General features: G+C 47.2%; 1 protein-coding gene across 2 annotated transcripts in view; it reads right to left on the reverse strand.

The window, feature by feature from the left end:
* Positions 1–1609, reverse strand: part of Grhl2 (grainyhead like transcription factor 2) — a 120287-nt gene extending 118678 nt beyond the window's left edge. For both annotated transcript variants that reach the window (XM_041637644.1, XM_041637643.1), the window contains exon 1: positions 1490–1609. In XM_041637644.1, the coding sequence (XP_041493578.1) occupies positions 1490–1509 (20 nt within the window). In that variant the 5' untranslated portion in view covers positions 1510–1609. The remainder of the gene's footprint in view (positions 1–1489) is intronic.
* Between the last annotated feature and the right edge of the window lie 23641 nt (positions 1610–25250).

The following is a 25250-nucleotide window of genomic DNA, read 5'->3' on the forward strand; positions in this document are numbered from 1 at the left end:
GCCACTGTCTAGTCCCTGGCCGAGTTTCGAACATTTTTTCTTCGATCCCCGTAGGGACTGAGCAGTTAAACCTTAAAGGGTGGCGACCGTGGTAGGTTCCTAAGTATGACAGCAGGCGTCCGGCATAGGCCAGACCCGCGACTTTCGTAGGGAAGCTGGCCTTTCCTCTCCATCCCAGCTCGGGTCAGTCAGGCTTCCCACTCCGCCCTCCTCCCTTCCGGGTCCCTCAAAATGGGACTGGTCCTGTGCACTTGTCGGTGGAGACTCTCGGAAAGGTCCCCTTGGCAGGGCCACGCGAGCAGAGTAAAGTTACCAGGGACAGCAAAAGGGCGGCCTCTGAGGACTTCCAATAGGACGCAGCCAGTTCCCGGCCTGGGACGCCCGGGGGGGAGGGGGGAGGGGGAAGGAAGAGTCGCCACCGAATGGAAGGAGGACAGCGGGACCCACCTCCGGCCCCCTCCCGCGCCCGCCCTCGGCCCCACCTCCCCCGGCTCGCACAAAGCCGTCCCCAAGGCGGGGACCGCGACGGACCAGGCCCAGCGCCCCGAGGCTCGCTCCGCAGCTCCCCGCCGGTCGAGAGTTACGATCCAGGACGCGGAGTGTCCGGAGTCCCTGCGCCCCACGGTCCTCCCATTTCCATCGAAAGCCTCGGTGAAGGCCGATCGAGCCCCACGCCCGAGGTGGCGGCCTCCGAGCAGTGGGCCGCGCGGTCACCGGACGCTTACGAGCCTGCGACGTCGGGGCTCAGGAGACTGGTCCAAGTGTGGGTGCCCCTTCGTTGCGGGCCTCAAAATCAGTCCCCCCATTTCCCAGAGGTCCTGTCCCGCACCTGCATGAGGTGACCGAACAATGCGTGGGCGGCGGGAGGGAGCGAGGAGCGGCACACCCACGGGCCCCTCAATTGCGGCCTGCCCGCGCCTCGCTCCCGTCGGGGGCCCACGCCGCAGCGCACACGCACCCCTGGCCGCCCCATGGGGAAGATGGCCGTGTCTGCAGCCGCATAAAAGCCCTTTGTTGAGCGCACACAAAAGCGGCCCAGACCGCTTTTGCAAAGCAGGCCCTTTGGCCTAATCGAAGGAGGTTGACTGAACTTCCAAATGGCCCAGGAAGTCAAACTGGGGAGCAGTTCCAGGCAAGGGGGCCTCCCGCCACCATCTACCAAAATCTCAATCCGTGCCCAAGGGTTGGTCAGGTCAGGGCAGTGGGAGCTGCGGTCGTTCGTTGGGGAAGCAGAGAAAAACCCATGTTTCCTAACAAGGCCCAAAAGGGGTATTAAACGTTCACGTTCATGTAGGGTTTTCTCCCCTAAATCGGGGTAGAAATAAACTCCGAGAGGGTCTGGATCCACCAAAAATGGAAAAAAGCAAAAAGAAAAAATACAAAAACAAAAACCAACAATATCAACTTAAAAAAAAAAAACACAACAAACCAGTTGCCATCAGCCCAAAGTGGCAGCAGCTGCAGCCGCCGGCGCGTGCGATCCACTTACTTGTCCGACTCTTGTGACATGTTTGATCCAATGAACTCGCTCCCCTTTTCCTGGCGCCTCAGCCTCTGGTGAAACTGGACTTTCAAGTCTGTGCAGGTGAAGGTGTGTGAGAGCGCCCGAGATGGCAGAACAAGAGCTACAGGTAATTCTGCTTTCGTCCCCCCTCACCACTCTCGCTCGCCCGCTCGCTCGCTCGCTCGCGCCCTCACCTAGCCGGAAAGGTGGGATGAGGGGGGGAGGCGGCCCTCACATGGGGCCCGCGCTCGGAGGCGGCCCGGCGGCGCGGAGTCCTCCCGGATCGTGGCAATGGGCAGACACAGAGCGGAAAGTGGCGGACTTGGGCGGCCACAGGTAACTTTCTCGCACGGCGCTGAATTCTTTCACTAAAGGGTACAAGCCCGAGGGCCGAGCTGCGCCGTGATTGGCTGCGCAGCTCGCTCAGGTGAGCTGCCATTGGCAGAGGCGCGCTCAGGTAAGGCCCTTCTCCAAGCGCAGGTAACTAACTCACTGCGAAGTTTCCCGGAGTGCAGCGGTGGTGGCAGGCTGGCGACGCTGCCGAGAGTGCTTCACCTTACTTTTTTTTTTTTTGCCTTCCTTCCCTGACTAGGGGCCGGGGAGGAGGTGACAGGAGAGGAGCCACGGGGAGCACCACCTGCAGACACCGGGTGCTGGGGGTCAAACCGAAGGACGATCGAGGGCTGAACTCAGAGATCAACAAGGCACCCGGAACCAAATGGGCAGTGCACCAGCTGCCACTTGATACCCGCTGGACGGCCTGGGTGACGGACAGAAGAGTCAGGGACGAGAGTTACGAGTTACGTTACGCTAAGAGTGGAAAAGAAACGGCTTGCTGGGCCTGTTGCGTAATTGCATTTTTAGCATTCTTATCCACAAGAAACTCTTCTCGCGCCCTGATGCATAGAAGATAGCAGGTCGTTTCAGTTCTCAAGTAGCCGAGCCACCTTGCCTGAGCTGGACCTACGAAGAGCGGCGAGGCTTTGATGGAGAACGGAGATTCGCTTGGATAGACTCTTGAGATGGTCCGGCGCACCTCTTCCATCTCACTGCAGCCTGGGATTCCTGCGCTGCGGAAGAACTCCATCTGTGTCATAAGCCTGTCGCCGGTTGACATTTCTAGGCAAGCATCAACATTTACATTGTAATTCAATAGAAGCAGTTACTACAAAGGCGCTTTATCCTTGCAGTTTAACATGGTTGCCAGGGGAACAAAGCTGGGCGAAACTGACTTTTCTGTGGTTTCTCTCCTCCTGGTTGGGAACAACTCGAATTAGCCCAGGTGTAATTTATAACCGCTGCTACCAGAGGAAAGTATTTGTGGGAGTTCTGGCAGGGATCTAGCCCGTACATGCGGACTGTGGAAATGCAGGAACCTTTGCCACGTGTTACTTCAGGTTAATGCTGGAGCTGATGGACTTGATACTACTTCTGTATTAACCTTTGCCGCCACCGATTTCCTGGGAATTAAATCACAAGACTAGGTTTCGTTGTTCCTTGTTTCCACTCTTAGCAAATGACTTCCACAATTGTATTCTTTTTAAAAATAATACTACAAGCACCCATAAGTGTACTTTTAAAAGTAATGTATTTTAACATAATTTTAACACGGTACCCATGTCCCCCTTAGAGACAACCACTGTCCACTGTCGGCTGGTCGTTCTGTGATTGCTTTCCTGTTTCCCAGAAACGCACCGTGCTATCCCTCGATGTATCAATAACGAAATAATCTGACCACTGCTCCTTTTGCCTGGTCACCTTCCAGTTCTGAATCTTCAGCACCGGTCCCTCTCAATATAGAGACTTAAGAATTGAGTGTCTATGCGAGTTCCGGGGACAACAGAACCCAGTGGTGTTTTCTGACTGTTCTCTTAAAAACTTCTTTTACTTTTTAATTTATTATGAGCCTATCCTAATATGTTTCTACTATGGATTGATCAAGTGACTGTAAAATTTATTTTCCAAATGGTCAAACAACCAGTTCCATCCTCCCCAGCAAACGTGCCCTCCCAGTCCTAGGGAGGTGGGCTGTTTTATGGACCCACCGCTCAGGTGTCATTCTAGGACACCAAGCTCTACACCGTGCGCCTTCTTTCAGGGTTTATTTTTCAATTCCCATGGCACATGGTATTTTTTTGTTTTGGTTTATTTTGTATATTTGTTTGTTTTTGGTTTTTTGAGACCAGGTTTCTCTGTAACTTTGGAGACTGTCCTGGAACTAGCTCTTGTAGAGCAGGCTGGCCTCAAACTCATAGAGATCTGCCCGCCTCTGTCCCAAGAGTGCTGGAATAAAAGGCATGCACCGCACCACCTGGCTGGTTTGTTTTGAGGGAGAGTCTCCTTGTAGCCCTTGCTGCCTGAATCTAGCTGTTTATATGAGACTGCTTACAAATTTGTGTTTGCCCTCCTGCTCAGGGCCCAGGCGTCCATTGCTGCACCTTGACCTTTTTGTTTTTCCTGTGTTTTTTGAGACAAGGTTTCCCTGTGTAGTTCTGGCTGGCCTCGAACTCACAGACATTGGCCTGCCTCTGCCTCCCGAGTACTGGAATTAAAAGCCCACTACCACTGCCTGGCCACCCCTTGGTTATTTTAAGAACCCTTCAAATTTGTAAAATAGATTTTACTATTGTTACTTTTAAAATACAGTTTAAATACAATAGTTCTTGTTACTTTTTAAATACAATCCTGTGACTGCCATGGCTACAATATCCCCCACCCCCCACCCCAGGAGGCTCCCGGTGGCAGATCCTCCTACAGCTGTCTGCAGGCCTTTCACTCTGTGCTCCCAGGTAAGGATGAGATCATAAGAACCTCTTCAGCAACCCTGTGGGGGTGGCGAGTGGGCTCGCTCCCTGGTGGACCTGCTGTCTTCCCCTCAGAGCTCTTGAGTCATGAGGCGTCTACCGTGTCTTGTACTCTGGAGCATTCACCAGCAAGTGATGTCTGGAAGCCATTCTAGGGAGGGCCTGGGTGAGCCACCCTGCAGCCCTTCCCGGTCTTTCCTTTTCTGGGGGCTCTGATTCCTGTCCTTGTGTAAATGGTGGGCAAGTGTTTCTCCTGCTGGCGGCCAGAAACAGAACAGGGAATCGGAAAATACTTCTTGTTAGAAGCTAAAACACCCAAAGAAGAGATGTGCAGTGTTTACAGTCCCATGAAGAGATAGCTCCCACCGGAGCACTGCACGAACCCCGCTGCCACCCCTTTGGGTTTCCGTGTCCTTACTCTCATGTATGAATGGAGAATAAAGACCTGCAGACAAGTGGGGAGAGGTCAGAAGGATCCAACACCTCCAGCTGCCATTACCTGGACCCCTGATTTTAGCTGCTTGCCTCTCCCGTACCCACCAGGGCCCCGAGTCTACTCGCCAGTGTCCCCCACAGGTGCCTCAGGTGTCTCCAAGGTCAGATCATCCTGTGTTTTTAGAACAACTGAGCCTTTTCTGCACTGACCTCTATGAGCATTCGTGTGTGACTTCTGTTGTCCCCTCGGGCCACTTTCTACTCCACCACTCTTAGCTGGGGTATCTATTCCTGTGAGAAACACTGTGACCAAAGTAACTTCAGAAGAAAGAGTTGATTTCATCTTACATTTCCACACCCCGGGCCACCACTGATGGAGTCAGGGTAGGAATTGAAGCAGAAACCATGAGGAAGTGTGCCACTCCACCCCACCCTACCCCGCCCTGTCACTTCAGATCTCTTTTGGTGATGGTCTTTCCTTCATATTCTTTTTTTAAATATTCTTTATTTATTAATTATGTATAGTGTTATGCCTGCATGTATGTCTGCAGGCAGAAGAGGGTACCAGATCTCATTATAGATGGTTGTGAGCCACCGTGTGGTTGCTGGGAATTGAACTCAGGACCTTTGGAAGAGCAGGCAGAGCTCTTAACCACTGAGCCATCTCTCCAGCCCCTCCTTCATGTTCTTGGTTCCTGTGAATTTATCCTTTTTATGACCTCTTACTGTGCTTTTTTTTTTTTTTTTTTTTTTTTTTTTTTTAGTGGTGGCAGAGGGGGCTGGAGAGATGGCTCAGTGGTTAAGAGCACAGGCTGCTCTTCTTGAGGTCCTGAGTTCAATTACCAGCAACTGCATGGTGGCTCACAACCATCTGTAATGAGATCTGGTGCCCTCCTCTGGTGGCGCGGGCATACATTGAGGCAGAATGTTGTATACATAATAAATAAATAAATCTTTAAAAAAAATTGGCATGGGTCAATATGCCAGCTTTAAACATATCTGTTTCCAACATTATCCCAAAGTTTTTGCCAAACTCCACCAAATGGGTTTGTGCAAACAAAGTGACCATTGCAGCTTGATGTGGTCCTCTGGGGCTGGCGTGTGGATCCATATCTGCAATCCCAGCATTCAGGAAGCTCAGGCGAGAGCTTTCACAGCTGGTCCTTCCTTCTGCCGCTTTTTAATGACCAAATTCCTTTCTTCTGACATCCAGTGAGTCAACACTGATTAGATAATTTGTGTGGATTAGGTGAAGAAAAAGTTTCAAATGGATCATTTTAAATGGTCCCCCATGGGGCTGGAGCAGTGGATCAGCCGTTAAGAGCACTTGCTGCTCTTGCAGAAGACTCAGGTCCAATTTCCAGCACCCATGGAGGCTCACAGAAATCTATTACAGTTTCAGGGGATCCAATGCCCTCTGAAGGGGCAGACCCACATGCAAGCATAACACCTCTACACAGAAAATAATAATAAATAACCGAAGTTGTCAACCCTGAGACTACCTTTTTACCCAATTGTTTTGATTTCTTTGACACGTGAGTTAAGTAAATCTAAGTTTCTGCCTCACACATTATGAAACAATCCTTTCCTGCATATGTCTTTATCTGTATGCTTCCGTTAACACAGTAGCTCCCAAATGTGGTCCCCGTCAAATCGGATCACAAGGTGCCTACTGGGATTGTAAAGTGACCAACTCACCCAAATTCAAGTAGGTGAGCAGCAGGCTGCTTCTCAAAAGCCCCCACCATGCTCAGCTGGGTCAGGTCTCAGACAGAATGGAGCAACACACACCAGGCCACTGTATAGAGGGCTTGGGTTAGTGTGCACTGTACCTGTGTGGGTGAATCCAGTCCTGCCCCTAGGCTTGATTATTTGATCAAAGGCCACTGTCCTTGAATAGAATAGTTAGCATATCAAAAATGAATGAATAAACAGATAATTGGATGAATAGAAAGTGAACCTGTACCTCGCCACAGTGTGCATCACTATTTCAGAATTTTCAGCACAGCATAGAATTTGGTCACTTAAAAAATCTACACTAGCCAGGCTGTGGTGGCAAGTGCCCTTAAACACAGCATTCTGAAGACAAGGCAGGCAGATCTTTGAGTTCGAGGCCAGCCTGAGGACTAGGACAACCAAAACTGCACAGACCAAAGGGGAGGAAAAAAGAAAGTGTTTTTTGTAAATCTCCCACAGAAACAATTACATTGATTATTACTATAATTTAAATAATGATTTTAGCATCTATTAAAATGGCAAATACCGTTAAAGGTAAAAGTTTAGTATTATTTAGTATTTGTGCTGCTTCTCCCCCCCCCCCCTTTTGAGATAGGACCTCTCTATCTACATAGCCCTGACTATCCTGGTCTCAAACTCACAGATATCTGTCTGCCTCTGCCTCCTGAGTGCTGGTACCAAAGATGTGCACCACTAAGCCCTGCCCAACCTTTTCTTTTATAATGGTGAATCCCTTACTGGGAAGTTGGAGATACAGATGTTACAGTAGAAAAGTCCAGTTTTTAAAGGCTGAAGATTACATCGAGCAAGTCTGCCTGCGGTGTGTTACCTAAACTGACAGTGCATCACCAAGAGACGGCGGTATCAGCAGTTAGGCACTAAAAACACCAACTTGCAAAGGCGATTGCCACTGGGCCCCAAAACAGAAGAAGAGAACTGATTTCTGAAAGCTGTTTTCTGACCTTCACTGCATGTTATTGAGCACACACACACATACACACATGCTCACATACACCCACACACTAAATAAACAAATGTAAAATTAAAAACTAAACAAAGCATTAACTTGTTCCATTGGTTATCATCTGCAAGAACAAACATTGTAAAGAATAAGATGTACCTGGAAGACGAGAATGTGAAACTAACCTAGGGACTTAAAACAATCCAATGGACATTAAATGCATGTCTCTCACAATCTGAAGCCACTTCTTCAGCCAAAGGAGAAATAAGGTTTGCCTTTTACTCTCAGGATGGCAAGTATTTCAGCTGCTAGAGCTGGCCCTTGGTACCCCTTCATCCTAAAAAAAGGGTGTCCTTTACAGGTGTGCATTTGTCTAGAATGTGCAAGGGTGCTTTAATCCCCAGCACCCCACAGAATATCTTTGTTGTTTCTGCCTTTTTTTAAGATTTATTTTATGTGTATCGGTATTTTGCCTGTATTTCTGTATGTGCACCACACGTGTGCCTGGTGCCTACAGAGTTCAGAAGAGGGTGTTGGGGCCCCTAGAACTGGAGTTACAAATGGTTGTGAGCCACCTTGTAGATGTTGGGAATTGAACCCAGATTCTCTGCAAGAGCAACAAATGCTCTTAACTGCTGAGCCATCTCTCCAGCCCCCTCGGCTACTTCTTAACTACCTGCTGATATTAGACAGGAAGGGTGAGAGTAAAGATGACAGAATTTGGAAGCTGGAAGGTGACTGAAGGAAGAGGCAATGATTTTGTACATCAGAAAGATGAGTGTGACTCTCTGGGACACTGAGGACCCGGGCTGTTTATCCTATACAACCTCAGAAGGGCTGAGAAGATCAAGCTGTGTCACTGAGGGTCAGTCAGAGAGACCAGAAGGGCTGGTACCAGGGACATCCATTCCAAAGCTTGGTTGGAAGTGTGTAAGTCAGGGCAGCAGTGTTCCATCTTTACCATGCATGAGACCCTAGGTTCCGTCCCTGGTACCACCCACAAAACGCTGTGGGACTAGTGGGTTCCCACCCAGGAAGGCTCCCGTCTGGATGAGCTTTCTAGGCGTGCCACAGCAAGGCACCACACACAGAAGCCTCACAGCAGAAAAGCACTTTCTCACAGGGCCGGAGGGTGGGCGTCTGGTCATGGTGCCAGCGGGAGGAGTGTCTTCTAAAGCCTCCCTTCTAGGCTTGTAGGGAGCCATCTTTATGACCTCATGAGGTCTTCCCATTGTGAGCACATGGCTGTGGCCTAATTGCTTCTCACAGAGACATCTACTATCCTATGCTATTATGGGTTTGTTCCCATCCAGGTAACTCCAGCTCTCTCTCTCTCTCTCTCTCTCTCTCTCCCTCCCTCCCTCCCTCCCTCCCAGATTTTCCTTTACTACTGGAGCCATCTCAACAGTGCCTTCATAACATCTTTTCAATTCTCTAGACTGTCACAGTCAGAAGGAGGGAAGCAGCCTTCAGCTCAGCTCAACACACCACTCAGTTGCAACAGCAGGATACTGGTGTATTTTAAGCATACCGAAGGAGGAAGTCTTCCAGATCAGGTACATCAGGGACTGAAACACTGGATCTATAACAAGGAGAGTAAGGGAAAGGTCACCTGCTCATGGAGGTGATACCATCTCCTCACTTCCTCCTCCCAGCTTCAGAGCCTGGAGCCAAGTTTATACTGCAACCACCCTTGCCTCACCCCCCAGGCAAGAGATCAGAGGATTTTTTTCCTTGCTTAAATTAAAAATCTTAGAACAAAGATCTACATGCAAATATTAGTATGTGGGTGTTCCCCAGGCAGAGAAAAAGAGACTGAAGGAAGGAGAGGAAGAAGGAAGAAGGGAGAGAGGGGGGGAGGGACTAAGGGAAAAGGCATTCTTATCCCAAAGGAATCAAAAAGCATTATAAATCAGAACCTTTTCTTTCTCTCCCCCTTCCTACCCCTGAGTAGCATCTTACAGATTAGTGCAAGAAATATTCCTTCAAAAAGATGGAATTCCAGTGCTTGGATACACAAAGGCAGGAGAATCAGGTTTAGGGTCTTCACTACGTGCTAAGCATAGGTAAAAAGAGGCCAGCATGAAGGGGGGGGGGAGGGAGGGAGGGAGGGAAGAAGGGAAGGAAGAAAGGAAGAAAGGAAAGAAAGAGAGAGAGAGAGAGAGAGAGAGAGAGAAAACTTTGAGGAAAACAAACAGTGCAGAGAAGGGATAAAGATTGCATAATTAGGTGGGGTGCACACCTTTAACCCCAGCACTCAGGAGGCAGAGGCAGGCTGATCTCTGTGAGTTCAAGGCCAGCCTGGGCTACAGAGCAAGGGCCAGGACAGCTGGGACTACACAGAGAAACCCTGTCTCAAAAAACAAACAACAACAAAATGATTGCATAATTAATATAATTAATGTGTTGGGGCCAGGCATAGTGGCACAGCCTTTTACTCCCATAGCTCAGGAGGCAAAAACAGGCAGATCTGAGTTTGAGGCCAGCCTGATCTACACAGAAAATTCCGTGACAGCCAGGAATTACACACAGCAAAACCCTGTCTCAAAAAAAAAAAAAAAAAAAACTAATAAGATAAAATAAATGATGGTTTCATGGGAGCTGGAGGGTTCATTGGTTAAAAGCACTGGCTGCTCTTCAGAGGTCCTGAGTTCAATTCCCAGCACCCACAAGAAGGTTCACAATCTTCTATAACTATAGTCCAGTGGTTTCCAATGCCCTCTTCTGGTGTGCGTGCATGCATGCATGCAGACATACACATGAAATGCATAATAAATAAATCTTTTTAAAAATTTAGTTTCAGAGGAATCACAATTTGAGTAAGGCCTTGAAAGAAGTTCAGCTTGGGAGGTGCAGGACATGTTTACCCTCTGCACTGCCAATCCTTGATGTGAAGGCTCGTCCTCATCCTGCTGATCAGAGTGACTCTCTCCATGGGGAGTTATTATTTTTTTTAATTAATTTCATTTTATATACACTGGTGTTTTGCCTTCAAGTTTGTCTGTATGGGAGAATCGGGTCCCCCAGAAGAGTTACAGTTGTGGGCTGCCATGCGGTTGCTGGGAACTGAACTGAAGTCCTTCGGAAGAGCAGTCAGTGCTCTTAGCCACTAAGTCCCTCTAGTCCCTAGGGAAGTTATTATTATCACCATTGCTTTGATGGTCTAATCAGCTTTGAAGAAACTGAAGAAAGATGATTTGTCCAAGATAAAATGCCAATACAAGGACCCAGAGACCACAGTGGCTGCTATAGAACAGAATGTTCCCTTCGCTTTGTCATGAGACAGGTTTACTGTTAATGTCTCAAAATCTTGAAAACATCTCAATCTGGAAAAACAACCAGATAGTAGAAGACAGCCCTTCTCTGTTTGAGAACCTTCAGCAATGCCCAACAGATAAAGCAACCTACCTGCTTCCCCAGGCCTCCCTGCCTAATTTCATCCGGGCTCTTCCAGAGGTTCAGTGTGGTCTGGGTGAGGTCTGGAGGCCACAGGCGAAGAGAAAAGTTTGGGACTTTTGTTGTTTTTTTTTTTTTTCTCTGTAGCTTTGGAGCCTGTCCTGGAACCTGGAACTAGCTCTTGTACACCAGGCTGAGCCTTCAACTCCCAGAGATCTGCCTACCTCTGCCTTTTGAGTGCTGGGATTAAAGGCTCCACCACTACCCTGCCAAGTTTGGGACCTTTAAATCACAAGTATGAGTGTGCTGCCAGAAATCATGAATTAAAGAACGGACGGTGAGGGACACCTTTAGAGCAGGCATTTAAGAGGCAGAGACAGGTGAATCTTTGCAAGTTCCAGGATAGCCTGGTCTACACAGTGAATTTCAGGTCAGCCAGGGCTACATAGGGAGACCCTGTCTCAAAAAAGGAAGAAAGAAATAATGAATTATAAAATGGGGATGAATCAAAAATACCAGAAAAAAAATATTTTTTAAAACTTCCTTTTCGGGGCTGGAGAGATGGCTCAGTGGTTAAGAGCATTGCCTGCTCTTCCAAAGGTTCTGAGTTCAATTCCCAGCAACCACATGGTGGCTCACAACCATCTGTAATGAGGTCTGGTGCCCTCTTCTGGCCTGCAGACATACACACAGACAGAATATTGTATACATAATAAATAAATAAATATTTAAAAAAAAAACCTTCCTTTTCTTTTTTGTTTGCATGTTTTTTGAGACAGTGTTGCTCTGTGTAATAGACCTGACTGTCCTTGAACTCAAACTTGGTATGCAAACCAAGTTGACTTTGAACTTAGGGATCCCTTTGGTGGGCCACCACAGCCTGACTGGCCCTCTGTTTCTTATGAAAAGATTTTGTTCTGATTCCTTAATGATTATAACTTTATTTTATTACTTATTATAAGAAATGAATTTATTATAGAAATTTTTTTTTTAGATTTATTTATTATGGATACAATGCTCTGTCTGCATGAATGCTTGCAGGTCAGGAGAGGGAGCCACCATGTGGTTTCTGGGAATTGAACTCAGGACCTTTGGATGAGCAAGCTGTGTTCTCAACCACTGAGCCATCTCTCCAGCCCCCAAAATTATTTTACTATAAAAATTCTGTTTCTTCTGACTTCTGTGTCTCACCTCTCTTCTAACTGAGCTACCATCATTTCCTGTCTCAACTCTCTGATTGTGTCCTTCAGTTGCTAGGAATTTCCCAAGTATTCACCCATCAACTTAAAGACCTGACTAAAAAGAGTGAGGGGGGATTACATCCCAGTGGGAGGACACCCCCTGACATAAGCAGTCTGATCCCCAGCCCTGAATGGTGTGTAAACAAACAGAGCTAGAAGCCGTGGTCAGTGGTCAGTAATCAAAGACAATTCAAGGGGATGAAAGAAGTCTTTGAGTGGAATTTTGCTGGGAATCTGGGAGAGCATTGGTGAGTCACCAGCTACCTGGATTGCCCCCAAGCAATATGCAAATTATGTCTTCTGCAGGGATAGCCATCCCCGCCCCCTACACTCTCCTCTGCCTGCCCTGTCTCAGCCACTGCAAAGTCAGTCTGGAAGAGAAGTGAAGGGTCTGCCAGCCCAGCCCTGTAACCCTAGCGACAGACTCTCTGTCTCTCCAGTAGCCAATAGGCTGGAAGGCAGAGAGAGCCAGTGTGGCTGGGAGTATGTATTGTGGACACACTTAATGACTTCTTAAAGGTTAAAACAAGCATTTTAAGTTAAATTTCAGCTGGAAAAAAAAAAAGCGGGATGGAAGTTGTGAATGCCTTTAATCCCAGCAGAGAGAGGCAAGACCAGCCTGGTCTCCATAGAGAGCTCCAGGTTAGTCAGAGCTACATAGTGAGACCTGTCTTGAGAAAAAACAAAAGCAAAATCATATTGAATATGAATACCCAGATGACAGGGCAATAACAGGTTGTCCTTGCTGGTCAACCTCTGCTCACACTGTGCCTCCTCAGCCCCGGGCTAGACTTAAGTCGCCATCTCTAACTCTCCTCTATTGCTTTCCTAACATCTGTTTTCTACTCTGCGCCTTTAATCCTTAATGAGGGGAAACTGGGATCACTGTAAGAATGCCCATTTCTTTGCAAAAATAAAGGACACAAGATCCTTGTCATACAGAGAAGCCCACTGTTCAGAGCTTAAATCAACTTCCCCAGCATGTGTCTAGAAACGGACCTTGAGACATGGTGGCTGTGATGATCGTTGATATGGGATTCCGCTCTGTATGCTGTGAATACCATTGGTTAATATAAGGAACCTTTGGGCCTATAGCAGGGCACAACTTAGCTAGACAGGGAAAACTAAACTGAATGCTGAGAGGAAGAAGGCAGAGTCAGGGAGAAGCCATGGAGCCATTGCCAGAGACAAACATGCTGAAATTTTGTTGTAGGCCACAACCTCATGGTAATGCACAGATTAATAGAAATGGGTTAAATTAATATGTAAGAGTTAGCCAATAAGAAGCTAGAGCTAATGGGCCAAGCAGTGACGAACAAGCAGCCTCCAACAGGTCATCTTGAATGAATTTGGATCAACTAAGAGATGCACTCCCAGGAGAGTTAATGAGTTATTTCCTACAAGGACTGGTTTCTTGAGGTGGATAGACCCACCCTCACAGTGGGCAGCAGCTCAGATGGAAAGTGTTGCTGCTTTTCCTGCCAGTTTTTACTATCCCATTGCTTCTACTCCCTCTGGGCTTCAGCTACTCCAGCCTCTCTCCAGGAATCCTCTGGGAGTATTCAACCTCTGGGACTGAGCAGCTACTGATGCTCAGACTCTCTGGTATACAGAGGGCCCTTGTTGAACAACCCAGCCTGTGCTATATAATGCAATCCAATTATCTCCTCTGTGATATACATTCATGTTGTTGCTTTTGTTCCCTAGAGAACACCGAGTAATACAAGAAAAAGCCAGCTAGCACAGGTGCGCTTGTGGTGGGATATTTGTACATTGTGTGAAGATGTATTGCTGATTGGTGTAATAAAAAGCTGAATAGATACACAATAGTTCAGGAAATAGAAAGAGGAGGAGGAACTGAGAAATGCAGAAGAAACAAGAAGACACAGGGAAGAAACAGGAAGTGCAAAATAGAAGAGAGGTAATGCCGCATGATAGAACGTGGATTAATATAAATGAGTTAAGTTATAAGAGCTGGTTAGGAACAAGCCTAAGCTGTATGCCTAGCTTTTATAATTAGTAAGAAGTCTCTGTGTCATTATCTGGGAGCTGGCTGGGGACACAGAAAAGGACTCATTTCATACTGTGTATGTGTGTATGTGTGTGTGTGTGTTCCTGCCATGATGCTCTGTGTGTCTGAAACCATGGGTTGAAATAAATTTTTGTTCCCTCTAAGGGCCTGACATCAGCCATCTTGCCATATCAGAAGTGACCAGGTCCTTCCACCCAGGAATCTCATCCCAGCCTGAACTTCCTATGGATCAAATGAAAACATGAATGTTAAGAGATTTCTGTGTGCGATATTTATCAATCAACTCAAATATGTGTGCATTCCTATTGTTTATTTTCAGGTGGTGGTGGTTTGTTGCAGCTGGTGTGTGGAGGACAGATGTCATTACTATTGTTTATTTTCAGGTGGTGGTGGTTTGTTGCAGCTGGTGTGTGGAGGACAGATGTTTTGAAGCTATCTATGCTGCAAGAATTTTATTTCTTAATTTTTCTAAAAAAAAAAAATAACAGAATCTTTCCAGTAACCACTGTTGAAAGATACAGTAACTACTCCTGACTCACTTCCATTTCAAATTATTTCCTGTCCACCATCTCTAAACCATTTATTAATCTTGCTCATTTTAACCTTGAAGCAACATTTAGAATCAACAGGAGGTAGAGTTTGTTCCAATAAGTGGGGTTGGAGTCCCCCTGTGTAGATGGTGGATATGCTTATTCTCTAATCCCTGTGTGCTAAGAGGTGGTTCAGAGACAGGCTGGCAAGGTCCAGTGAGGGACTGTGCCCTAGGAGTGATTGACATTTCGCTGAGATGCGTGGACTCTCACTAGACGGCTGTATATGATTCACTAAGGAACACACACATCACACACACACTGCTAAGCATCACTTAGGTGTGCGATTTTTTGCTTTGTTTTGTTTTGTTATTGTTTTTTGGTTGTGAAAACAGTTTCTCTGTGTAGCCTTGGCTGTCTGTCCTGGAACTCACTCTATAAACCAGGTTGGCCTCGAGCTCACTGAGATCCACCTTCCTCTGCCTCCCAAGTGCTGGGATTAAAGGCCTGCGCCACCACTGCCCAGCTTGTTTGTATGTTAATTGTGTTTCTAGTCACTGATGTGTGTGTGCCATCTCATCTTGACTTCAAAAATTTAATTTGGCATAAAGTTCCTGCATCAGAATTCAGTGTATCTGTGGAAATTCACTCTGCCATGGGGGACCCTATTTGTGATGACCTGAATACCTACTTAGGTAAAATTTAACATGAATTTTAAAACTCCTTACCTTCTCAAGGACACAGAAAGCAAGGGAAAACGGGCCAACTGGTCCTTTTCTTATCTCTCCAGTTAAAAGCCTGAGGGGGCCTTTTTCTTGGTTATTGTTTTCTCTCATTAGCACTCTTGTTCCCTCAGATTGTTGCAGCCTGGGACAAGGACTTTTGGGGTTCATTTTCTGGCACTTTGTTGTGTTTCTGCCCCCAAAAAATGTATTTGCAGGATAGACCCCAAACAAGACTGTGTTTACCTTTTCTACACCTTGGGAAGCGGTGTAAATTTGGTGCAAAGACCCCCAAGGAGAAGGAGAAGAAAGGGGGGGCTTTGCTTTGTGCACATCTGGAGTCAGAGGGCAGGCTTTGTTTACCCGGGGCATTATCAGCTAATTAAAAGGGTAAGGAAATATACGGATAATGACAGATAATTGTGCGAGGAGACAGCTCTCTGTGAAGTGGGCTAATCAACTGGATGGGCTGAGAGGGCAGGTTTTGGGAGCTGCTCATTGTGTTGAAATTACTTTTAGGCAGAGTAGGTTCCGCTGGGATCAGAGATGGGGTCATTCCTCTGCAGCATCCTGAGGATGATTCCAGAACTCAACCCACCCCTGCCCGTTTCTAGACCGTAGATGCTTCAGTCCCTTGGGTAAAATACTCTAGGATTTGCACGTAGCCAGCACACATCTTCCTGTACACTTCATGTGATGTCCACTCTAGGGACTTAACTGTCTATGATGTAAATATGCCAATAGCTGTATTGTTTAGGAAATGGCAGAAAAATATCTACACACCCGCCCAGTCAGGAGGCAGCAGTTTCCCTCTTGGATATTTCTGATCCTGCCCTGGCTGAGCAGGCAGGTACAGGAGCCTCGGGTGTCCTCAGGGAGACAGCAGCCCAGAAGGCTGAGGACCAGTCTCTGCCTCGGGTCCAGCTTGCCCCTCCTGTTGCCTGTGACTGCTGATGCAGGTTCAGCCAGGCGGCTCTGGTTTTCTCCGCCAGTGAGCATTCAGCATTCTGTGCTGAGGCCTTGCTTTCGGGGCCAGGTTTGCAGAACTAACAAAGCCCGAGGTGGGGTCCCCTGCCTAGAAAGGCCAGAGAAAAATGGATGAGTCAAGCTATACCTGGCAGATTGCCGGCTCCACGTTCAGAGAGGGCCTTCTACCTGCATTGTAATGGACATATGAAAATACTATTGACATATTTCTCCTAAAAATATTTTTACTGTGGCAAAAAAATTGTACCATAATAACTCATCTCAGTGTGCTTTAAGGGCACATAGCTCTGTTGTGTTATGCTTATTCATGTAGTCGGTTATCTCCAATCCAGCTCTGAGACTCTTTTCTGTCTTTTAAAATAAACGTTTTGTACCATTAAATGACTCGTTTCTCCCTCCCCCTCAGCCCTGACAACCCCACTTGGCTTTGTCCTTCACACACTGACTACTGTGTTTAAGGTTGAATAATATAATAATAATCCATTATATTCACACTGCATGTGCTCCATTTTTTGTTTGTTTGGACTGAGAATTAAATCTTGTTTCCCCTTTATTTTTCGTCATTTTATTTCTTATTTGTTTTAAGATGCATTTGGTTTTTGGGGAGCAGGGTACCACAGTCCACATGTGATCAGGCTGTCAGGCTCAGCTGCCAGCACCTTTCCCCTGCTGAGCCCTCTCACCAGCCCCTGGAATCTCAGCTTTTCAGTGGACATCTGCGCTGTTACAGCGGAAAAACGACTGGGAATAACAACGCTGCTATAAACACAAGCGCAGACACCTCTTTGGGATTCTGCTGTCAGCTGCCTTAGATATAAACTCAGGAGTGAAAGTTCGTGCGCTTTTAACTTTCCAAGGAATCATACACCACCTTTTGATTTTTTGTTCTTTTGGTTTGGGTTTTTTTGAGGCAGGATTCCTCTGCATAGTCCAGGCTATCCTAGAACTCACTCTATTGACCCAGGTGGCTTTGAACTCAGAGATCTGCACGTCTCTGCCTTTGGAGCGCCAGGACTAAAGGTGTGCAAAACCACCACCTGATGATAAATAAATCTTTTTATAAAACTAGACGTGCATGCGAGAGGGCTCGCCTGTAATGCTAGCACTCCTAAGGGGAGGCAAGACCTGGGATGCACTCTTGGCCAGTTAACCTGGGGTGCACAGAAACAAGGAGAGAGAGAGAGCCCGACAGGTGGAAGGACAAAGCAGCTCCCACAACTGTCCTCTGACCTCTGCGCGCACACACACACACAGAGTTTTTAAATAACTTATTTATACTTTAAACTTTACTTATTTTATGTGTATAAGTACACATGTCTGTGTACTGTGTGCATGTCCGGTGCCTATGGAGGCCAGAAAAAGACATCAGATTCTCCTGGGACTGGAGCCAGCGTGTGGGTGCTGGGAACTGAATCCCAGGCCCCTAAAGAGCAGCAAGTGCTCTTAACCGCTGAGCCATCCATCCCATCGCAATGTATGTTTTTTCTTCTTTTAAAGAGGCCAAAGTGAGGGGAGGGAATGCAGAAAGTTGTAGGTACCAACACCAAAAAGGAAGGCTCTAGAACCTGTATTGAAATGTGGTTCCTCCGTGGCTTTGCTGTACGGAAAAGCCACCTCCCCTGCCTGACCATTAGCCTTCCCACTGCTATAAAAGGACCCGTGATGACCACGTCGGATCAAAAATGGCTGGGATTTAAGAGGTGTTTGTAAGGGGCCTCCTGCACAAGACTTCCGGTTCTCTCTGCTCTCCCACCCTCTAGGGCTTGAGAAAGTAAGGCCATGTGCTGAAATGCAGGGAAGAGAGACTCAGACCCTACTTCACCGTGCAGGGCTTTGTCCCGCTCTGTGTAAACCCAAAATAAGGTTCAGAAACCTTGACCACTGTCTCTGCTTAGATCTGGCTCCCCCTCAGTTCCCCACCCCTCAGAACTCTCTCTGCAGGGGCTGTCTGCCTGAGGTTGAGCCTGGTCCCTCCCTGACTCCAGCCCACGCTGGGCACAAAGGGGTCTCAGGGGGAAAAGCCCTCCCTCTGGCTGTTGCTCCCTTTGTCATTAGCAGACGTCTCTGAAGGAAAAACAAAGACCAGAATAAAGGAATGGGGGTGGGGGCGCTGAACCTCAGTCTTCCTGCAATGAAATGTGCAGGAGACTGAGCCCTAGACTTCAGAACCCAAGACAAGGTCACTCCCAACTGTGTTTCCCTTTTGAGGCCACAGTCTTTGGGTGCGGATGCTTTAATCACCACTCCATGCTTCTTAGGAGGTTCCTGAACTCCCAAGCCCTGGAGTCCTGGCACGTGCCTTTCAGGGGCTGGCACTGTTGAACTTGACCCTGTGGGCTCCCTGCATTTCCCTCTGCTACAGCAAGCAAACGTCTCAAATGAGCCATTTAATGGTCCTTCCCCACTTCCCCTCTGCTCCAGCGACATCAGGGCTTTAAATCCTTTTTTTCCCATTCAAATTGATTTTTTCAAAGGGACAAATTGTTTTTCTGTTTTATACAATTCTGTCCTGAATCCACTATAGGGCATTTGCATGGCTATTTATTTACTTAGGGTGTGAGGTCTTCTATCCAGACCAGCATGGGAAGACAGCACCCCTTTCCCCCCACACCTCATTCCCTCTACGCTCTCTAGAGGGCAAGGGGCTGGTTTCTTCTATTTGCCTGAGTGCAGACACTTGCTTGTTTTACAACCAGCTGAGAGGGGTACAACTGTAATCTAACGCCTGTAGCACGATTAATAAAAACCAGAGTCAGATATCGGGGTTCAACCTGAAAGTCAGAAAAGAAAATCAGTCCTTACCTCTACCTCTGTCCAAAATGATGACCTTGCCTCCAAAAATCTCAGAATGAGACTGTGACTGAGAGCTGGAGGAAGGAAAGAGGGATTTGAGAGAAAGAGGTGAGAAGGAGAATCCGGACCCAACATAAAGTGTTGGGACCATTTGGAGTCCTGGCCTCCAGCTGCTCTTCCCTGCTAGAGATCTTTACTTTGCTTCTGATTTGAGTTACTGAAAGCTGTGTCAAAGTTGTTTACCAGCTCTGCTTCACGAGCACGTGTTGCCTTGCCTTGAGGATCAGAGGATAAGGTTTTCACCTGTTGGCCCACCTGACTGTGTTGGGTATATAAGCCTCCGTGGTGCTATTGAAGAAAGGGCTTCTTACCAGTGACTAGAGGTCCGTGTCTCTGTCTCTCTGTTATCTATCTATCTATCTATCTATCTATCTATCTATCTATTATGTATACAATATTTTGTGTGTATGCCTGCAGGCCAGAAGAGGGCACCAGACCCCATTACAGATGGTTGTGAGCCACCATGTGGTTGCTGGGAATTGAACTCAGGACCTTTGGAAGAGCAAGCAATGCTCTTAACTCTTAACCTCTGAGCCATCTCTCCAGCCCCTCTCTGTCTCTCTGTATGTGTATGTTTGTGTGTTTCAGCCTCCAGCCCCTTGCCGAAGCTTGGGAACTGTATGGTAGCGCATAGAACACAGACAGGCGTTGTGCACTGCAATAAAGTACTCTAAACACACCTCATACAGGACGCACTCAGCACATATCTGCTGAGCAGAGAAGGTTGCTCAGAGTTTCTAGTGTGTGGAAGACCCTGGGCACTAACAAATATACAAATATGAATAAGTAACACACATCATCACACATATACAACATACCCCTACACACCTTTAACCCTCCACAAACACACCACACAAACACACCGCACACACAAACACACACCACATATACACATCACACCTTCCACCCTCCACAAACACACACATCACAACCACACATACCATGCACATACCACACACACAGACACACTGCACACACATTTTACAGTCCCAAGATTCCTTCCTCGTTCGAGGACTTGTTTGCAGGTTCTGGAAGGGAGCACAGCTACTCTGTATCCTTGACTGAAGACCATCCTTGTCCGTTTCGGGAAGGTTCTCTTCACCATCAGAGAGCCGTGAGGGAAGAAGGGGACATCCAGTCAGCCAGCCAGATCAGTCAAATCAACCCTGGCCATCAAAGGGTTGACAGATGTCACCCTCAAGGCCTCCTTCCCTGTTTGACAAGGAGAAATCCCCATGCCTTTGGGTTCAGTGTTCACTACCAGAATAAAATACATATGGAGGGGAACAGTAAGATCAACTGGCCGTGTAAGGGGTGGCTTCTTGCTGGAAGCCTGGGAAAATCTCCTGCTCCAAAGAAGTCTAGATGCCACAACAGGGGCCGCACAAGCCATGTGTACCTCCAAGGAGCCCTTATCATTCTTTCTTTTCTTTCTTTTTTGTTTTTGTTTTCTAAGACAGGGTTTTTCTTTGTAGTCCTGGTTGCCCTGGAACTGGCTTTGCAGACCAGGCTGACCTTGAACTCACAGAGATCCTCCTGCTGCTGCCTCCCAAGTGTGGGATTAAAGGCATGTGCCACCTGTGCCCAGCGAGAAGCCCTTTTCAAAGCACTGTTTTGAGAATTTGGTTTCTTGTCTGTTGAGGATCATACACTGTCGGCTTACTACTCAAGGTAAAGTCAATGTCTCCTCTGCTCTGGCTGCAAAGAACCAAAGTGGTGTGGCTGCAGAGCTGAGGGACGCAGAGAATGTCCTCAGACTCTCTGACTTGATGCCCTCCTTGCTCTTCCATAGCCCAGCTTTTCCTGTTCAGGGTTCTAAGTCACTATCACCCACCACTACAACCACAGTTACAAGCAACAGATGGAATTCATTCCTGTCACGTCTGCTATAGTCCCGATCTGTTCTTAAGTAACAAGAGAAAGCAACTGCAATCCTCTTGAAATCTTAATCTTGACCTCAAGCAAATTAAAACCAGATACCTTTGCTATTGTTTCCTTCCTTCCTTCCTTCCTTCCTTCCTTCCTTCCTTCCTTTCCTTCCTTTCTTCCTTCTTTTCTTCCTTCCTCCTTTGTTTCTTTCCTTTGTTTTTTGACTCTGTATAGTCAGGGCTGGAACTAACTTTGTAGACCAGGCTGACCTTGAACTAAGAGACCCACCTGCTTTACCTCCCAAGTGCTAGAATTAAGTGCACCACCATTGCCCCGGGTTGATTCTTAAGAGAGATTCCCTAGGTTGGGTTGTGGGCCAGGCCTTTAATCCCAGCACTCTGGAGGCTGCGTCAGCAACAGTTCTGTGAGTTTGAGGCCAGTTTAGTCTACAGAGAAAGTCCCAGGATAGTTAGGACTACATAGAAAAACCCTTTCTCAAAGAACAAAGAGAGTTTCTCAAACTCACCACCTCCCTACTGCAGCTTCTGGAGTACTGAGACTACAAGCCTGTACCTCCATAATGCACCAAAAATAAGGCAGTTTTTGATTGATCTGAAAGATAAAATAGAAGTTAATGATTTGACTCGTTCAAGAATCGAACATCTTTTTTAAAATACAGATTTGTACGCGAGTATGTGTTCATGTTTGCATATGTACAAACCTGTATATAGGTTCCTACAGAGGCCAGAAGAGGGCTCTGATTCTCTGGAGTTAGAGTTATTGGTGGCTGTAGACAGAATTTTCTGTCCTGTCCAGTCCTGCAGCCGTTCAGTCCCAAAGAAATACACAGAGGCTTATATTAATTATAAACTGGCCTATTAGCTCAGGCTTATTATTAACTAGCTTTTACAACTTAAATTTATCCATACTTCTTATTTATGTTTAGTCATGTGGCTTGGTACCTTTTCTCAGTGAGGTATTCTCATCTTGCTTCCTCTGCATCTGGCTGGTGACTCACTCTCTGCCTTTCTTCTTCCCAGAATTCTTAGTCTGGTTGTCCCACCTATCCTTCCTGCCTGGCTACTGGCCAATCAATGTTTTATTAAACCATATGAATGACAAATCTTTCTTTCTTTTTTTTTTTTTTTTTGGTTTTTCGAGACAGGGTTTCTCTGTGGCATTGGAGCCTGTCCTGGAACTAGCTCTGTAAACCAGGCTGGTCTCAAACTCACAGAGATCCCCCTATCTCTGCCTCCCAAGTGCTGGGATTAAAGGCGTGTGCCACCATCGCCCAGCTTTGAATGGCTTTGAATGACAAATCTTTACAGTGTACGAAAGCATTATCCCACAGCATTTCCCCTTTTTTCTTTCCAAAACAAGAACTCTGAATCTAATCACCTTTGTTTAGCTTTCTTCCTGACTATTATTCATAACAACTTGTAACCAACATGCTAAACAAAGACAAACATTTATATCCATAATTTTTGGGAATGTGGATATAGTTTTCTAGGCTACCTCCTGCTGATTGGGGATGCTGATAATCTTATGGGGACCCAAAGGATATTTAGGATTATGGTCAAGCATTGATTGGAGTATTCTGTGAGGCTTGATCTCCTCAGCCAGCAGTCTTGAGGCTGTTCTAAATGTAGAACACCCAGAGGAAACTGCGGTAGGTAGCTGTGAGCCTTCTTTTCTGGCGAGGTCACACACAGACAACTTCCACATGGAAGACATATAGGCAGGCCTGCTGCCTGTTCAGGATGGACATGACAGGAGGGTCAGCACAGTTGTTCCACAGGTAAACTACAGGCTGTGTCCAACAGTGACTTAGAAGTGCTCCCTTTGTGGCCTTGAAGTCCTCGCTCTTCAGAGACCAACAGATCTCAAGTAGGCTGTAGAAAGAGGCCCCAAAGCTCCCTCTGTCCCGGCATACCTCAGTCTCACCTGGTTTGGACGTCCAATGGTAGGTACCCAGTCAGCATATATTGGCCTGGTTTGGTGAAGAGGCCAGGCTAAGTCACACCCGGGTAAACGTACTAATGACTTCGGTGAGAGATGGTGCTGCCAGAGCCCGTCAGCCCTCCTTGTTCCTTTACGTTTTTAGTAGTCATTCTGTGACGAGTGAAAGAGAAAGAGCAGACAAGAGGGAACAGGAGGCGGCACAAGGTCCCAGTGAGAGGGGGACACTTGGACTCTGCTTGTTGTTTCAATGCCTCAGTTGCTAGGGCCATCACAGCCGCTGTGTCTTTGACTGTGTCATATGGAATCACCTTAAAATCCTTAGAGATTTCTCATGCTGTGTTACACTTTTGCACACTTGTGTATGTGCCCGCTTCAACACGGACTGAGATACCTACTGACTGCCAGGCACTGGGGGGGCCTGGGCACTAGGTGAGAACGGAGGTGCAAGGCTAAGGCGCCTGCTGCATGGAAGGAGAGGTGTGGAGACAGGCATAGACGTGGAAGACAGTACTGGACAGGACTGGACCAATGGCTGCTGGTCTGTGCAGACGGTACTGAAGCAACACCAAATGAAACCTGGGAGACAGACCCCAGGCTCTGGAATGGGCTTTAGGGCTAAGTGGAACTCTCCTGAGCACTAGGCCACATATGAAGACTGGGTGATGACAAGTCACCGTACACGTATCCCTGGAGACACAGGCAGACACAAGGCTCTGGTGACTGCACATCCAGGCATTTCAGGGAAGGTGTTTGTGCTCAGACTGTGTCTAACAGGCAGGCTTCCAGTGTTCTCTGAGACATGTTATCTTCAAGATCTCTTGCTCTTCAGAGAGCAACAGAACTCAAGTGGACCTCAGGAAAGGGCCCAGAGGACTTCAAGGACCATGCCTCCTGCTGCTTTGGGGCTAGCCTACAACAAGCATCTGCTAGGCTTAACCATGAATGGTGGTCCCTGGGCCCACAACCAAAACAACCCATGCAAATGAACTTGGAAACAAAGCCAAAACCAGGGGATGGAGAAACAAGTTGAGGACAGTCTGCTGCAGGAGACCAGGCTTTCTTGGGCTCTTGGACACCAAATTCTGGTATGAGAACCGCATCTTCTCTCTTTCCACTGGACTATAGAAGGTTAAAAATTCCTCCTAGATCAGGGCCTAGCCAAGTCACAACTGGCAAAGGAAGTATAATTTGAATTCCAACCCAGGGGCGAAACCAACAACACAGCAGGACAGTCCTCACTGGGTGCCAGGCATGCCAGTAAGCATGTTGTTTGTTCTTCAATCTTTTGTTTTTTAAATAATTTATTTGACTTTATTTTATGTGCATGAAGGTGTCAGATCCCCTGGAACTGGAGCTACAGACAGCTGTAAGTTGCTGGGAATTGAACACAGGTCCTCTGCAAGAGACAACTAGTGCACTTAACCTCTGTGCCATCTTGCCAGCCCTGTTCTTTAATCTTTGTCTTAACTGATGAGGGAAACTGAGGCCTGGATGAAAGCAAACTGCACAATAGATTGCACAGAGTGTCACTTTCCACGCAACACACCCTTCTCCTCTAGTGTTGGGGACTGAACCCGGGCTGACACATGCCCCGTGATGGCTCTCTGAGGCAGCTACTGAAGACATATTCCTACCGGTATTGCACAGCAGCAGTTCCATGTCACCGGAAGCCAAAGCTGAATAACGCAGCACAAGCAGAAAAGTGTGGTGATACTCTGTTTGTGATCTCACAAATAAAGCTTGCCTGAAGACCAGAGTGCAGAGCTAGCCACACCATAGAGGCCAGGCAGTGGTGGCACACACCTTTAATCCCAGCATTCGGGAGACAGAGGCTGGCAGATCTCTGTGAGTTCAAGGCCACCCTGGGCTACCCGAGATTGAATCTGTCTAAAAGAGAAACAGAGGCAGGAGGTGGTGGCTCACACCTTTAATCCCAGCACTAGGGAGGTGGAGATGGGAAGGGATATGGCTGGGCAGAGAGAGGAATATAAGGCAGGAGGAGACAAGAGCTCAGGGCATTCAGTCTGAGGACTGGTAAAGACAGGATACCCCGTTGGGTCTGAGGATCTGGTAGAGGTAAGAACTAGTGGCTGGCTGTTCTGCTTCTCTGATCTTTCAGCTTTCACCCCTAATATCTGACTTCAGGATTTTATTATGATGACCAATTCGAAATCGTGCTACAGTGGAGTATTATTCTCTTCTTTTGAGATGAGTTTC

The sequence above is a fragment of the Microtus oregoni genome, unplaced genomic scaffold, assembly GCF_018167655.1.
Source record: "Microtus oregoni isolate MIOR12 unplaced genomic scaffold, Mior012 000053F_ref0000044, whole genome shotgun sequence".
Classification (NCBI taxonomy): domain Eukaryota; kingdom Metazoa; phylum Chordata; class Mammalia; order Rodentia; family Cricetidae; genus Microtus; species Microtus oregoni.